General features: G+C 32.8%; 1 protein-coding gene across 3 annotated transcripts in view; it reads left to right on the top strand.

The window, feature by feature from the left end:
* The window catches only part of LOC129797287 (adenylate cyclase type 6), a 44,214-nt gene that overhangs the window by 7,810 nt on the left and 22,066 nt on the right, over positions 1–14,338 (top strand). For all 3 annotated transcript variants that reach the window (XM_055839692.1, XM_055839691.1, XM_055839693.1), the window contains exon 2: positions 10,665–11,149. In XM_055839692.1, the coding sequence (XP_055695667.1) occupies positions 11,042–11,149 (108 nt within the window). In that variant the 5' untranslated portion in view covers positions 10,665–11,041. The remainder of the gene's footprint in view (positions 1–10,664; positions 11,150–14,338) is intronic.

Genomic DNA, 14,338 nt, shown 5'->3' with positions numbered 1-14,338 from the left:
TTAATTTAACATTTTAATTCCACCACAGAAAGTGAACGTGAATTTCTCAATCGTGGTTGTGATTGGCATAAAATCGAAATGTTAAGGGTTTCCAAAAATAGCCAATTGGAAGAAAATAACTCAAAAGAAAATACACAAAGTTTCTCTTTTTACAGGGAAATGCCCTCCAAGAAAACACTTGTACATAGTATTTAACTGTACTATGTATACTGTGTGTATATATAGTAAAGCCAATCATAACGCGTCCAGTTATTAGAGTTGGTAAACCACAACGCGGATTGGTCAGTCTATGCGTTGTAATTTAATTTGTAAGTAGGATTAGTAGGCAAAGTTGATTTTTTTTATGAAATTCATCAATTCGAAAGACAAAAATGGTTATATCTCAAGTTCTACAAGACCTACAAAAATTTCGAGACTAGTTCTGGAAAGGTATTGAAATAAGCTATAATCTGACATATATTTCAATAATTTTCAAGGTCACCTCCAGAACACAAAATGGCGGATTTTTGTTCAACAAAAACAGTTTTTTGCACTTTTCGTTCTGAAGGAATGGTCCTAGAGGTTTTTGATGTTCCAAAAAGTTGTAGAGTTTTGCAAAACCTTTAATTTGATACCAAATTGAGCAAAATCGGATAAGCCGTTCAAGAGATATGGCTCTTAGAACTTTTCAAATTCAAGAATTTTTCAAATGGCCATATCTTCTAAACGGCGACATAGATTTTCTTCATTTTCGGACTGGTGAAAGATATTAAGTCAGGCTACAATATATCTAAATTTAAAAGAAATCGATGATAGGGATTCGGAGATATTGCCCCTTAAAGTTAGGCAATTTTTGTTTTTGAATTTAGCGCCTCTTGCGGATGTTTTTGGAACTTGAAATGTTCTAGACAGTTGTAGGGCTTCGCAATACCTTTCATTTGATACCAAGATGGTCAAAATCGGTCAAGCCCTTCTCGAGATATATAAAAAAAACACATTTTGCTTTAGGCCGCCATATTTGCTAAACCGCTTGACCGATCGTCAAGTATGAATTGTTGATGAAAACGTCTCACTGAGCTATACAACATACTAAAATTTCAGACCTCTAACTATAAGGGAAGTAGTTAACGGTATTTCAAAATGGCGGACGGCGGCCATCTTGGATTCTGAAAATGCGAAAAAATGAAATTTTACACCCACATTTCTATAGAAAACTTCAAACCGGAAGTCGCTATCTTTTACTGTTCTCGAGTTATAAGGCAAAGTTTGGACCACCGGCAGGCCGGCCGGATCATAAATTTTCCACCACCATATTCGTAATGTGGGATGTCTAAAACGTGCTCATACCAAGTTTGAGCCCGATCTGAGGTGGTCGGTTTTTCCGACGATTACAATACTTGGTATGCCACGATTGTGGTATACCAACTAAATTTGATTTTGCAATCTTTCCACAGTGTCAAAGGTCACATGCTCAAAATTAATTATTTAAAGATGTGTGAAAGTCACGTTGTGGAGAAACATTCAACCAATGAAAGATCCAATCTTCCTAATATTATATGCACTGTACGTACATCTATGTATATGTACATCATACATTTTAGAGGCTGTCCCCTTTCCAAAGTTCGTATTTTGAGCTTCAGCATTATTTATTTACAACACATATCAAAATAGATTTTCATAGAGAGGGTGAATGTGAAAATACTTTTGGAGGGTTAAAATCCTGTTTGATTATATGATATTCTTTATATTTTACATAATATACCTATGTATGTGCCATCGCTTATATTTATCATGTAATTTATGCGAGAAAAACAAATTTATTGCTTGACTTTGGTTGAAGCGAATCATCTCTTTGATCTTCCTTCTATTGTGTTATTTGTGAGACAAGCGACGGGATGAAATGAATGACTTTCTAGTGTATTATGGAAAAGAATATTTTCTTTTTTTCGCCCATTCCTCGAGTCACTTGTTTGTTCCTCTTTTCCCCTGCTTAGATGTCTCACATGGCAGGAGGAAAAGGCACATTTATGTTTACATTACATTATTGTAAATAATGCGTGGAAATTGGGAAATTTTGTAGCCTTTAACACACACTTTGGGTTTTTTTTTCTTTTCCGCAATCTCCTGCGTGCTTTTCATTCGCGTCATGGGAGAAAACCATACCAATTTTATCGTGTGTTGTAAAAGAAAAAAAAGTAGATATAAGGGGAGAGATTTTGAAGAGCGATATATAAATTGAAAATTCCCCGCAGGAACTTGTCATGGACATAAGAATAAAAATATTACAATATATATGTATATGTAGGTACACCACACACTGATGAAAAGAAATTCATTTCCCAAAGAAAAAAATATATATCGACTAAGAAGTAAAGATTTAGCTGTGTTTCTTTCAGACACAGCTTTTGTGTACCGAGCAAAATCGAAAGTCGTCAGATCGGGCTCAAACTTGGGATGAGCACGAATTAGGGTCCCCACATTCCAAAAAACGTATGCGCCAAAAAAATTTTTTTCCGGCCGGCCGTCCGGCCGGAACCTATCGCCTAATTGCGAGAGAACGGTGATAGATAGAGACTTGCGGTAAACGGCAAAGTTTAAATATCGACCGGAAGACATCCGATTATGAGGTCAAATCCACCCCCCCACCCCCCCGTCCGCCATTTTGAATAACTTCAAAATTTTGTTTTCGCTATATCTCAGCCGCTATTATAGCTAGAGGGCTGAAATTTTGATATGTTGTAGGGGCCATCAATACCTTTCCAACGATACCTCATTTTCGAAAATCGGTCAAGCCGTTTAGTCGGCCCAGTAGAGTAGTGGCAAAGCAGACGGTCCTAGTGTCCGTTTGCTCTGTCCCTGGGAGGGTCGGCGGGTTCGAGGCTCGGTGGTGTTCGATTGGCTGTAATGCAGATATGAAAAAAGATCTCATTCGGTCAGGAATGCCCCCACTCGTTCCCACCAGTGCAATATTACAACGAGAGGCAACTCTTGAACTGATATTGACTGCTCTGCACCGTTGCTTGTGATAAAAACTTATGAATGAGGAATATTCCTAACACAAAGTCACAATGCAACAAAAATGCCTCTCTGAGGTTGACGTCAGGTCGGCAGCCGGTCATTAAAAATCAAAGCCAAAATTTGTGTGTGAGAAGCCAACCCCAGTAATGGGACAAATGGCTATGTGTGTTGTTGTTGTTGTTGGTCAAGCCGTTTAGTCAATATGGCCGCCACAATTTTTCATCGAAAATCGACCATAACTCGAAAACGGCTTGACCGATTTTGATCAACCCGGGGTCAAATGAAAGATCTCAACAAACCCTACAACTCTCTAGAACATCTGAAGTTTCAAAAGTGACCGCAAGAGAGCCAAAAATCAAAAACAAAATTTTCGATGAGTTTTCGATGAATATCTCAAAAACGCCATTATCGATTTGCTTCATTTTTTGATATGTTGTAGCTGACCATATTATCTAGCTCCATGCCAAAAATGAAGAAAATCTATGTCGCCGTTCTCGAGATATAGCCTTCCAAAGTTGGCATGTCATATCTCGGGTTCTACCAGTCCGATTTCGATCAACTCAAGCGCAAAAGAAAGGTTTCGTGAAGCCCTACAAATGTCTAGAACATTGCAAGTTCGAGAAATGACCGCGAGAGGCGCTAAAGTCAAAATCAAAATTTTCGAAAATTTCGAACTCGAATATTTCGAAAATGCCATTATCGATTTACTTCATATTTTTATATATTATAGTTGAGGTTAAGATCTTTCCAACGATAGCTCAAACTCGAAAATCTATGGAGCCATTCCCGAGATATAGCCTTCTAAAGATTTCTTAGGGTATGACTTTTCAACTTTTCCCGACTTTGCGCGTATTTAAACAAATTCGCGTTCTAGTTTGCTCTCACAAAATTGGTACACTGAAAGAAACACAGCTCTCGTAAGCTTGGTCAGCTTACCAGTACATTTTTTCTTGAATTATGGAGGAATGAAGATAAATTATATGCGATAAAATTGACATGAAAGAAATTATAGCCAGGCACAAGTTGTATACATAATTCTTTGACATTTCATAATGATGAAAGAAAGGACAAAAGTCCTTATTTTGTGAATAATACTCTTTTTGGGGTTCACGCAGTCTTTTACAAAAAATACACAGTGAGCTTGGATAATACAATGATGACAATGCCTTAAGATCAGAGAGTCAGATTTTCTCCATGTACCACTTTCAATTATCTCTTTGTCCATATAAGAACGCAAGAACCATACAATAGCGGGGGAAGTATTGTACAATGAAAAGGAAAATGTCTTCACTTACACATTCACCTCTGAATATCCTTAACAATCACACCTCTTACTCTCAGGAAATAATAGCAATTTCATTTTATTTTCTTGAGATTTCACGTGTATTACACACGTGTAATGTATTTTTTATTGAGGATTTCCTGTGGTTCATTCATTAGGAAATCCAGAAATTTACAGATATTGTTGTCTATTCATCTTGCCCAATATTGTAAAATTTTTAAATGTTTGTAATTCTATGTGAATTCTGTTGTTTTGCTGAAATTGTTTAAAATGTGATTTGTGAACTGAAATTAATTCATTGAAAGAGAAGATAATAATTCCTACAACGTTCTTTCAAATTTTCTTTTTTTGTTTAAGTCAATTCTTTTTAACAATTAAAGCTTTAATATTTTTCTTTTGAGCGTTTCCAATTTAAGTGTCAATGCTTGAAAAATAAAAGTTACAGAAAAATCACAACTGCAATATGATAAAAATCCTCTATCAAATTTTTCTTATTACATCTATTACACAAGACTTTCTTTCACATTCCTGTTACAAGTGTTTCCTACTCGCAGACATAAAATGTCTTGAAATTATATTTTATTTCTGAGAATGATGATTTTGGGAACGTGATATTTTTTCCAACAATGCATTTACGTATACTTCTCACTTTTATGTACCGAAAAATGTTCGCAATAAATCCATGATCACGTGCTGATTTTTAGAATTCAAAAAAGATTTCTTTAAATTGTCCTATTTAACAAAAAAGTTTATGAGTTGAGAAAGCTATTAAATTTATTTCATGTAGGTACCTACTCAATATTATTTTATTTTAAAAGTCATTAAAGTAATTTTATTTTCATCTGAATGGTTTTCTTTGACAAGTCACAATGGCGTTCAAATTTTAAATTTACAAAATTGCAAGCTTTAATCTTTATTATTACACGTTATATATGTATATTTTCTATAGCTGCAACTTTAATTAAAGATTCAAATGTAGGTAACAATGAAAGTCAAGTTTGAGATGTTTTCCAAATAAATAAAGAAGAGATAAATTTAGCCAATGGTATTGTAATTGATTGAAATTTACGAAGGTACGAAAGATATTTTTAAAAATAGGTATACATATAGCTTATATTGTATAATGGAAATTCATGAAATCTCTGCGCTGTCTCATTGTGACATCTGAAAGCTTATGTTGGGATGTGAAATACGACACTAAATCTGGGGGTTTGGGAACGCAGCAAAAATGATGAGCGCTTTTGGTCTGTTAAATGATAAGCGAGGTAGGAAACATGGAGGAGATTCTCTGTGATACCTATATAATTTTACTTGTTCTCCGGTAAAATATCCAATTACCACCAATTGAATTTGCGTTCGATGCCACATTCCAATTAGGCGCCCATGTTCCCAGATTTCTATGTGCGGAATGGGAACGAATAGTTTCGATGATCGATTGAAAATATAATTTTGTATGTGGTCGTTGAATTGCTTTATGCAAAAACCTCGCTAACTCGGTGGAAATGACAAATTCAAAATGCATTGCCAGACTAATTTGTTTATTACTCTCCGAAGCTCTGTAACTCATATATGATGCTAAAATGTGTAAAGCTTACAGTGAGATAGAGCACGAATATTGTAATAAGTAGATGTCAAAGATTAAATAGATAGAGTAGAGCTCCGTCATGTATGGTTTGTAATTTTATGAGGCTTAAATATTTAGGTGCACATAACTAAACCACAAAGCGAAGAGCTTTTACAAATTGATTGTGCAGATCATCGTTGAAATGCAATGTGAAATTGATTGGTTATTTGGTGAAGTTCTGAAACTTTGTTACTATCCATATATGCGGTAAAATTTTGTGATATACCCACCAATCAAATAACTCTTAGGGAATTTTGAATTTCAAATTTGCATTGAAGCTTTTTTCAATCCATTATGAATAAAAATACATGTTCCACGAAAATTATTGCTTTATATTTACGAGATCTCGCTCAATCAATACCTACAACTTTTTCTTTTTCATAATTTTCTATCTTATATTTATTTACTTTAAAGTACCAGCTTGAAATGAAAGCTTATGGTACTACTTCAGAAGAGTGCAAAATTGATATAAAATTATCATTTTGGAGAGCCATTGAAGAGACTACATAGAGGAGTAAAATTTGCTCAAAACTTTAAGAAAACATTTACAATCACTTGGCCAGAAGAAAAGTTTTCTGTGGTTTCTTCAAATGTTCCGTTCTATTCATATATCTTACCATATCGTGTAAAGAATTGGAAGCACCTAAAAGTTTCGGAACTTTTTTGGCACTCGTGTGAAAGTTTTTACGGAAGGCTATGTAGAGAGAAAAAATCAAACGAACACCTTAAAAAATCTTCAAAAACAATCTTGTAAGAACAGAAAAAAAGATCAATTGCCAGAAAAGTGAACAAATAAATAGGAAAAATGTGCTTGTTTTCCGACACAGACGACCAACAGGATGAAAAAAGAGCAAAACTCAATTTTCGATCAAAACTTTATACTACCATGCTTCTTTAAATTGTGAATTGAGAATCAATTTGAGAATTTTGAAGGAAGAACCTCGATTACATGAAATTGTTCCCTTGCGAGAGTTCAAGCAGAGCTTCTCATGTTTCTATAGATAAAATAATACATAACATAATAAGACTATGTATATATATTTTTTCCTGGAACGAAAGGAGATGGATAACAAATTTGCAAAAATTTTGATTGATCCCAGAAGATTGAAAATGTTAGGTATATAGCACCAGCAGGGGTGAAAGCTTCTTAAAATCACTTTTCAATTTTCTTTCGGTGTTTTTCAACGAAAGGAGTCTCTTTTAAATTTAATTTAATATCCATAATATCGGTACAAACGATTGGAAATTTCTTCCTTCCGCGATTCTGCCCATTTAGAAATAACTGATTGATAAATAGGAAGGTAAATGTATCGATTTATAAAGGAAAATTATTCATATTGCCATATTTCATATCAAATTAATATAATATTATACTTTTTGCAGTTGTAAAAGAAAAGAAAAAAGAAAAAAAAACTATGGAAAACAATTATCCTGAGATTTAATATTATACATATATTTTTTTCTTATGAAGAAAATGTGATTTTCTTCCCTTATTTCGCAACCACACTTTTTATTTCATAAAAGTTTCGTCTCAGCTTGTTTAACAATTTTCTTTTCAGTATACCGTGAACATTTTCAACAAAGGGGTTTCTTCACAATTTTCCCCTTTCATTTATATTCGCTCAAGTTCTTTTTTTTTCATCATCTCTTTCCATGCCCATCTGTTGTCTCTACATTGTTGAAAATCGTTCGATTTTCTTTTACCACAAAATTGAAAACACCTGCAATATTAGCATTTTTATTCCTACCCAGCTAACACATAATAACTTTGACTTTACTTACTATTTATTAACGTTATAATAACGTTAGATTATCGTAAAAAATGGTCAGAATTTCGTCATTAGCTTACTAAATTCTAACGTCAGAATAACGTTATTATTTGGTAAGTAAAGTCAGTAAAAATTGAGGCATTTTTAGTCATTTTGCAGAAATCAAAGTTTTAGTCATTAAAACATTACAAATCTATTTGTAGATGATCAAAAAGCTATTAAAAGACGTTTTTGCTTTATTTACTTCATTTTTTTCGCATAAATTCAATTTTTTGTGTAAACGTTGGAATATCGTCAGAAATAAGTCATTAAAGGTCAGTAAGATGAAAAATCAATCATTTTTTCTATCATCAAAAACTAAATAAAATGGCATATAAATGCATTAAAATGATTGTTTAAAAGAGAGCAAATAGTTTTAGAAGCTATTTTGAGCAGAAGAATCTCATTTATTATATAAAAATATACTTTCAATTTCTTCCTTAACAACGTCAGTATACCGTAAGAAAGCACAAAATTTCTGACCCTCCATCAACTTTGGCTAAAATTCCTGCCGAAATCTCAACGTCAGAATACCGTAAGTATACTTACCCTCCACCAACCTTTGGTGTTGAGGGAGAGACAGAAAGAGAAAGACTGCGTGGGATATTTCTTTTTTGTATTTCTGCACTCTTCTTTTGACCTTTGACAGGCGTTTGTTTTGGTTTAGGTTTTTCACGATTTTCTCGAATAAATCAATAAAAATGAGCAAAATGATCAATGAAATCGTTAAAGGAGATCATAATGAGGGTGCGCCAGGTCTTGTTCATTAAGAAATACGTCATTTATTGCCACAATTTTAGTATTTCGCGCATGTCATATAACAATAGGGAAGAATGCTTATACGGATGACCAAAATTGTGCGTAGGTGTCTTGGAAGACCTTCTCTGAAATTCACTAAGGGAAAAAGAGCGTTCAAAAAGGGACATCCGAACGTAAGGAAATCCGCATAGAATTTCTTAAGATTCACATGTAAACCTATCGCGAGCACAAAATTAAGATTAATTAATCAGTCTTTTTTTCAATAAAAAAGATCAAAATAGATCATTTAATTGAAATGATTTTTATCAATTTCTTGCAATATTTTCCTACAGTTTATTTCAAGTTTTTTCCAGAATAAGAGAAAAAAATACATTAACGTACATATAATATGTATTGCATAAACTTTTATTGCCAAATATCACATTTTTCTTTTCAAAATAAATATTTAAGGTCCTTAAAAACCCTAAGTTATTCCCAGGTAGGCAATTTAATTGCCCTTGCTTTGCAGTTTACAAGGGTTGCTCTCCTTATCTCTTAAATGTTTATTGCAGGCTTGCAGGTCATAATCCGTATAAGACAAAATGTATTAGACTTAGTTTTCAATTTGGGTACATACTTTTAAAGAAATACTTCTGAGAAAAAGGGTTTAGGTAAATATTTGTTTTCCTTGAAGATTAAATAATATTTAATTTGATCGCACTTAATATGTTTTCGTTTTACATAAAATAATTTACTGATGCACACACTTTGATTTTTGATTTGATTCGATAATATACGAAATCTATTCAAAAATATAATAAAGTTTATTAAAAAAAAGCTCTTTTTCCTCTACATTATATATCATTTATCTGTTCATTTTAACGTTTCGGCCAAATACAATATATGTGACAAAAATTTTTAAGCTACGAGATATGGCGTAGATTTAAGTGTCCGGGAGTATCAATAATTTTTATAGCGAAATTCAGGATATTTAATTGCCTTTGAATCAAGCCGGGTCAGCATTTTAAGCAATAGGAAGGATGTCTAAGACATTTTAAATGAGTAGTAAAGACAGAGTCTATTTTACATCATCAGAAATATTCCAAAACTTTTTATAAAAAATAATTAATTTTTAATAATAAGTCCATTTTAGGTTCTTTTTGATTTATTTGTGACGGTAAAGTATTTCGGCATATAAATTTGAGATATAGAAAATTTCGAAAAAAAAATTATAAATATTCCTTGTAAAATACCATAAATATGGTATATTGGTAGGGAAATAGAGAAGACACCATTATCCTATGCTACCATGTATGCTAGAGAGAGAAATATGTTTGGGAAATTTTTTTTGGGATGCCATGTCAAAAATTTCCCCTTTTGGTCTCAAATTTTAAAGGTCAGTAGAACGTAAGAAAAAGGTCAGAAATTTCTTCCAATAACGTTATTCTGACGGTGTACTGACTTTCAACGTGGGTCTTTTTTATTCCCCATTATCACGTAAAATGACTTATTTTTGATGAATTATCAACGTTATTCTAACGATCATTTTCGGCACATTAGACTTTATAATGACCTTTTGTGCCAACTGGGTAGAATAAGATCACTTAAATGAGATTTATAATGTTCTTTTTTGTATTAAAAATAAATAAATAAAAAATAAACCATAGGGTCAGATTTAGACCATTATCCTCTCAGAAAATCTTCTTACTTTTCTTCTTAACTATTTAACAAACTAAAACTTATAACTTGTAATAAAAACTTGTTGTCTTTTTAAAATCATTTTATGAGCAAGATAAAAAAAATTTAAGAATAAACTTTTTCTTTCATGTACGTATTAATTAGTTTATTTACTGAAAAACAAAAAAAAAGTAGGTAATATAAAATAATTAAAATCATTTCAATATAAGTTTTTATATAGAGAAAATGCAAAGTTTTTCCCCAGTATATTTCAAACAGTGTAGCGGCCTTCCCTTTTCCCAAGCTTTCAAAAGTTTCTCTCTGGGTAGAAGGTTTTATACAGTTTTATATGTATTATAACCATGAAATTTATATACCTATGTACTGTACATAATACATAAGTGAGAGTGAGAGCTGGTTGTTGAACTTTTTCTATTACCATTTTCCAAAATTATATTAAACATTTTATCAAAGTTGTCTTTTAGTTTGGAATTTTCTACTATTTAATTTTCTCATAATCTCTTTTTTTCCTTTGCAGGAATTTTCCAGTGACAAATAGCAAAGTTGCACAACGAATACCACGCGCGTGCAAAAAGAGTATATTGTATAGTAAAGTGTTAGGTGAATAGTGTCAAAATATGTGACAAATTTTCAAAATGGGAGTATATAGCTTAAAATGTTGATGGAGCAAATGTTGATTCAATGAGAATTGCACATCGAAAGGAACGAAAATCTGTCTGCAGATTTATTTTGAAGCTCGTTGCAAGACAGCTTCGCAAGGATAGTTGAAAGGGTGGTGAATAGAAAAAAATAAGCAAGTCTTGTTGAGCTTTTCTCCATCACAAAACTGTCCAAGCTACTCCGCAAGGAGATTACCTTCACGAGAAGTCAGGCATTTCCCAGACAAGGATAAATATGGAAATTGCATCCTCCACACCAATGTTGCGCTCATATTCCGTTGATGCACACAAGAGGGACTGGGGAAAGAGACTTTCACTCCGGGGAAGTCGACGTACGAGAGAGGTAAGGATTACTTTGTAAATATATTCTCATAAAACCTCATTATCCACCGCGTTGCATAATTTTACCACTTATACTGACCGTCATAGTTCTGACTGAGGTCGACTACACTACAAGAGTAGAAAATTTAATTAACTATCTTCATCGCTTCTTCCATTTAATGTGGAATTTTGTTTATTTGTATTTCAGGTACATATGCATATTTAGTTGAATTCCACAAATTCTTTTAACATCCTTTACGTCTCCAAATTATAGAGAAATGTGTCCTGAACAGAGGATTTTGGTAGAGGGAATCGAGATATCACATACTTCAATTTATTTTTATTGTTATGTATAAACCTTCATATATGAAAATGAATAAGTTCTCGGATTGCAGTGCGTTTGATGTGAGAAAATCCGCATTATAATAATATCAATTTCAATAAAAAAATTTCTCGCATTTTACTCCATCAAAGGAGAACAACTTTTCACTTTGTGCAAAAGAAATTGAATTATATACGAGTTTTATTCCACTGAGAATGAAACCCACTTTTCTCTTGAAACTTGTTCATTTTACACCCATTTTCGTTATAATAGTTTTCAAACTCTTACACAGAGATTCCCTTCTCTGCTAGACTACTGATGTGATGTGAGTGATTGATTTCTTATATATCTGTCATGGATGGAAACGAACACATCTTTTCACTTTGAAATCTAGAATTTTATATTACACTTAATACTTTTGATATTATATTAGCAAAAGTTTTCATTGTAATTTTATAATTTTCCTATTTATCATTCGTCTTTGTTGATCATTACTTAATTGCAACTTTTATAACTATCATCGCAAAAAAAAATATTTATTTGGTTTATTGAAATGGAAAATCCTTTGAAAATGTTGTTTTATGTCGAAATCGAAAAATTAAATTAAATTAAAATGAAGTACTTTTAAAAACTCTATACTTTATAGGGGAACGTGGCCCAATTGCGACCCCCTAAATTCTGTTTCAGAAGGATTGAAAAAAGTCATATTAAAATGAATTAAATCTTCCCAAGTTTGGTACCATTGGAAAGGTCATTTAATAGGCTAACTTTGTTCTATAGATGCAAACATTCTATCTCTTACCTGTTCTGAGTAATAATCGAATTAAAAAAAGTTGCTAAAATTGCACTTTTTCACCACGGTGTTCTAATTGCGACCCCCCGAGTGTTCTAAATGCGACCCCCTTTTTTTGCCGTAATTTGTGGGTTTTTCACTAGTAGATCACATTTATCACTACTATAAATAGGGAAACTGCCATGAATTACCCGGAAAAGCCGGAAAATCAAGAATTTATTTTCATTCTTCCCCACATTTGTTTTGACATTTCGCCCTTGAGGTGACTACACACACTTTCACACACACCGACAATTGCGCACTCACTGACGTAATTCCCAGAAAATCCACGAAAATTCTTCTGAGGAATGCGTAAATTACACTAACTGCACTCCCCTTTGGCTGTAGGAACATTTTCACTGCGAAAAAACTTTCAAGAAACGTGAAAAAATATTGATTTTCCCGAAATCAAAACACAGCGCGGTCTGTGTGAGAGAGACACTTCCACACCACTACACGCATGCGCGACTGCTTTACCGTGGTGAATGGTGGAAATAGACGGTCCGAATTGAAACATTTTGGGGGTCGCAATTAGACCATTCTGCATGTATTACATTTTCACTTAATTACTTAAAATACCTAAAATCTTTCAAAAAATTGTAAATCAAGTAATAAACTAGACCCTCTAAGCTACAGAAACGCGGCATAATATGAGACATAATAGTGGGAAAAAAACTCATATCAACTTAGTTTCTAAAATCAGAAAATGTCGGCCAAGTGCTGAAAATGAATTTTGATTTTTTATTAGTCCTGTTGTGTACCAAATTAATTTATTTTAGGCGCTAACATTATCTTACTATAATATCTTCATAATGTAGTGAAACTAATTTTATAATATTTCGTCATTTACGAGAAAAAGGGGCGGTCGCAATTGGGCGGCGGTCCGATTTGGGCCACGTTCCCCTAATAATTTATTTGAAGAGCGAATAATGAAAAAAATACTTTTTGCTATATCCGACATTTTCTACTTTAGTGAACATAGTTAAAAACTTTTGTGGAGTGAACTCAATTTATATAAAAACCAAATTGCGAGTAAAACTAATTGTTCAGAGATAAAAACTTTCTCTTGCATCTACAGATTAACTCTTTTAAATATGAGAATAAATACAACAAAACAAAATAAGTTCAATTAATTAGAGACTTTTTCTTGGAGCATCCCCTTCAGATATAAGTAATTCTTGGAACATCAGGTATTTTCTTGTAGCTCTGACAAAGTTTGAGATTTTCCAACTATAAATTGGTTTTGACCATCACTTTGCAAACTCTCAGACGATACTTTTTGTGTCAAAGGAAGAATTTATCAAAATTCATAACTATTCCCCTTTTGCTATGTTGCGAATTTTCAAAGTTTAATTAAAAGTTTTTGGAAGGGTAAAGTGTTAAACTGGAAAAGTAACCTGCCATTAAAATTCCATTAATATTTGTGGTATGGTCCAATAAACTTTGTTAGGGCTGTCTTGAGAAATATGCCATCTTTTCAGGCGATCTAATGAATCAATGAATTATTATAAATTAAATATTAATACGAATTTCACTTTATTACTTTTTTGTACGTTTTATACAGAATTTACAGCTGAAAATATCATTGGTTATCTTAAGAGTAAATAATGCATATTTTTCCGATTCTATGTACATAATATAATGGATAGTAAATTGAGGTAAAGTGTAATAGAGAGAGCAAGAGCCTATTTTTAATATGGTAATAAAGGCTGTGGGAGTAGATGCTGAATTCATCCACAAATGTAAAGGGTAGCTTCATTCATTTTCTCAACAATTCACCGTGACTACCGGTGTTGTTGTCTGAATATATGTATGGTAGTGTCAGCAAAAGTTATACATATGTACATATGTATACGCAGAAGGAGAAAGGGTGTATTAAAATTATATATTAGCGGTGATGTCAGTGCTCCTGCCTGCCATTATTTACTTAGCATCAATATGGGGGTAGCGAAAAGTAGTGTTGTTGTATATAAAATAAAAGCATGGAGTAGGGAGAAGACTCCCAAAAATTTGCTCATGCGCTCTCTGAAATGCAACAAGTGAGAATTTTATGCTCA

The sequence above is a fragment of the Lutzomyia longipalpis genome, chromosome 1, assembly GCF_024334085.1.
Source record: "Lutzomyia longipalpis isolate SR_M1_2022 chromosome 1, ASM2433408v1".
Lineage (NCBI taxonomy): Eukaryota > Metazoa > Arthropoda > Insecta > Diptera > Psychodidae > Lutzomyia > Lutzomyia longipalpis.
This window is presented reverse-complemented; position numbering and strand designations above follow the sequence as displayed.